We start from the raw sequence: 2783 nt of genomic DNA, 5'->3' as shown, positions 1-2783 counted from the left end.
GTGTGTATGTATTATGTATATATATATATATACATAAATAAATATAAATATAAATATAAATATACATATATATATATAGTGTATGTGTGTGTATGTGTGCATGGTTTGCCACTCAGAGCACCCAAAGGCAAATCATGTGTTTCAGACCTACCTGCATGGTAAGCTGTTGGAATCCAACTGTTTCTTGCCTGTCCCGATATCGGACAACCGAATTGATAACGGGCAGGTGTTTGTTCAGGAGCTCGTCGTACTTTTCCAGTTTGATCAGTTCTTGGCACTGATGCAGCAGCATGGTAGCACGACTGAGGGCCAAGGCTGAACGTTTGTGTAACATCGAACGGTTGACGAGATGAGCTATATGGATTATCTTTTAATGGTTGATGAGATGAGCTATATAATCGTATCTGTGAATGGTTGACAAGATCAACTGTATAAACGTGTAGGTGGCATATTGAAAGGAATTTGACGCGATTAACAGTTGTAGTGCGAGCTCAATGCCTTGGCACAGTTCTTGTTAGCGTTATCGCATGTGTTTAGGGCTTTGCGCCGATGCGCTGGGGAATGCTTATGACTCCGCAGCAGTGTTTGATAACTCACGTATGGGACACGAGTATAACCCTCACTCAGACCACTCCAAAAAGGTACCTCAACGGTGACAGCCAATCGCACCACATCGATGAACAGACTGGAATCACAAAAAGACAAACTGATCGTCAGCACCTACACAGGTATGTAGAGACTGACAAATACAAATGCATAACCAGAACATACCATCCTTTGCGGGCTTTGTCCTTTGTGTGTGCACGCGATACTCGCCCTCCAATCTGGGCAGCACCAGCTCACGTCTCAGCTGCGACGGTGCTGGTACGATAATTAATGTACGAGGTGTTATGGAGGTCGTAGTATAGCATAGCCAAAGCTTCAATTGCCACAGTGTTGGCGTACCTTCTTTCTAGGTAAAGAGGCCGTGTTTTAATATTTGGTCCCAATGCCAGATAATGCTTCAAGTGCTACAGCGTTGGCATACTTTCTTCTTAGGTGAATAAGTCGTGGTTTAGAATTCGGTTTACCAATGTGAGCTGGTAGATACTGGGTTACGTCCCAAATACACCCAGTACATATTCCTACGCATGCGCAGGCAGTCATGAACGAGCGGCTTTGTGTTCAATCCGTTAATATCGCGGCCACTGGTGACAATTATACTAAATATCTAATGAGTAGTCAACCCATCTTGTAGTGCTATCGAGAGTTATATTTATGCAAATTCTCGTTCTCGTTTGAGAGCGCATATGCTCGTACTTCCATTGTTGCAGAGTCAGGATACTGCGGTGCTGGCTTATACAGTGTAAAACAATCCTTTGACTTGTAAACCTGCGCTTCTGGGTGACTCCTGGGTGATAATACGATACTCTGACCCAGAACATTATTAGCAGCACCCTAACCTTACCTAATAGACCTAGAACATTACTAGCAGCACCGTAACCTTACCGAATAGGCCTAGAACAACATTAGCAGCACCTTAACCTTACTGAATAGACCTAGAACGTTACTAGCAGCACATTAACCTTCCCTAGTAGACCTTGAACATTACTAGCAGCACATAAATTTTACCTAATAGACCTAGAACACTACTAGCAGCACCTTATTCTTACCTAAAACTGATACAACCGCCTGCGCTCGAGCATGATGTCCCAACTCTTCCAGCAACAGCGACAGCGACCTACGTATGTACACATTCTCGTCCGCAGGATCCACACGTAAAGCTGTAACAGAATGTGTAGTATTGTATGCAGTTTAGACGGAGGGTTAACGTATCAATCGATGAATTTACACGGTTGAATATCCAGATATATAAAATTTTGTGCATTTTCGTCCCGCATCAAAACAGTGGCTAGTGGCATACATGCAACTATACGGATAATGATATAACGCGTTCTGTGACTAGGTCAACGACATACGTATGGACACATTTTCGTCCGTAAGATCCATGCGCATAGCTATGCAGAATACGAAATGACGAATAGAATTTAGGCGAAGGTTACGTGTATTCAATTATATATATATATACGCATCGGTGTATATTTATGTGAACTATGCATAATCCGGCGGACGATCAGTACCTTTCTCCCAAATAGACACGGCAGCAACCTTGTTGCCCATCTTGTGGTTACCCAACCCAATGTAAAAGTGTATCGGCACGTCCTCCTTCATCATCTGTACACGTACGGGAGAAACGCACAGTACATTGGTGCCTATAGTTTTAGGATTTGGGGTGTAGGGTTATCGAACTGTGTTGATTAAGAATTTTAGCCTTACTAAGATTGGAAGTTGGGATGGTCAATACTTGTTATTAGTTACCTACTATCAAATCCAACAACTTGCTGATGGTAAATGAAAGCCGGCGCATGAACGATCGGCAAGAAACTGGAGAACAAGAAGTTTTGTGGCGCGGAATATACTGCACAAGTGCAGCAACTGTATGATACAGATATATCAAGCTATGTACAGACGACTGTGGTCCTCAGGATACCTATGGACAAAGCACTCTTATGCATGTTGTCTGCAAAGTTGATATCCGGATATTTCGTGCATATCGGATTATTGTTAACAATTGTTTTTCTCAATATATGTATCTATCCGGGGTCTACTATATATGTCAGCCTAAGCACGCAATGATTTGGGATGGGTATTTTGGCTTCAGTGCACAGCAGGTTATTCAGAAATACATCAGCAGCACTCAACTCGCGGCCACTTTAGCTGCATATTTATACACACACACACGC

At 42.7% G+C, this 2783-nt stretch overlaps 1 protein-coding gene across 1 annotated transcript in view; it reads right to left on the bottom strand.

Moving 5' to 3' along the window:
• Positions 1 to 112: 112 nt before the first annotated feature.
• SARC_10914 (hypothetical protein) overlaps positions 113 to 2783 on the bottom strand; it is a gene marked incomplete at both ends in the record, with an annotated part of 3234 nt that continues 563 nt past the window's right edge. Inside the window, 4 exons of the mRNA XM_014295020.1 lie at positions 113 to 315; positions 772 to 861; positions 1653 to 1763; positions 2121 to 2214. Coding sequence (XP_014150495.1) covers positions 113 to 315; positions 772 to 861; positions 1653 to 1763; positions 2121 to 2214 — 498 coding nt within the window. The remainder of the gene's footprint in view (positions 316 to 771; positions 862 to 1652; positions 1764 to 2120; positions 2215 to 2783) is intronic.

This window comes from Sphaeroforma arctica (assembly GCF_001186125.1).
Source record: "Sphaeroforma arctica JP610 unplaced genomic scaffold supercont1.1439, whole genome shotgun sequence".
NCBI lineage: Eukaryota > Ichthyosporea > Ichthyophonida > Sphaeroforma > Sphaeroforma arctica.
This window is presented reverse-complemented; position numbering and strand designations above follow the sequence as displayed.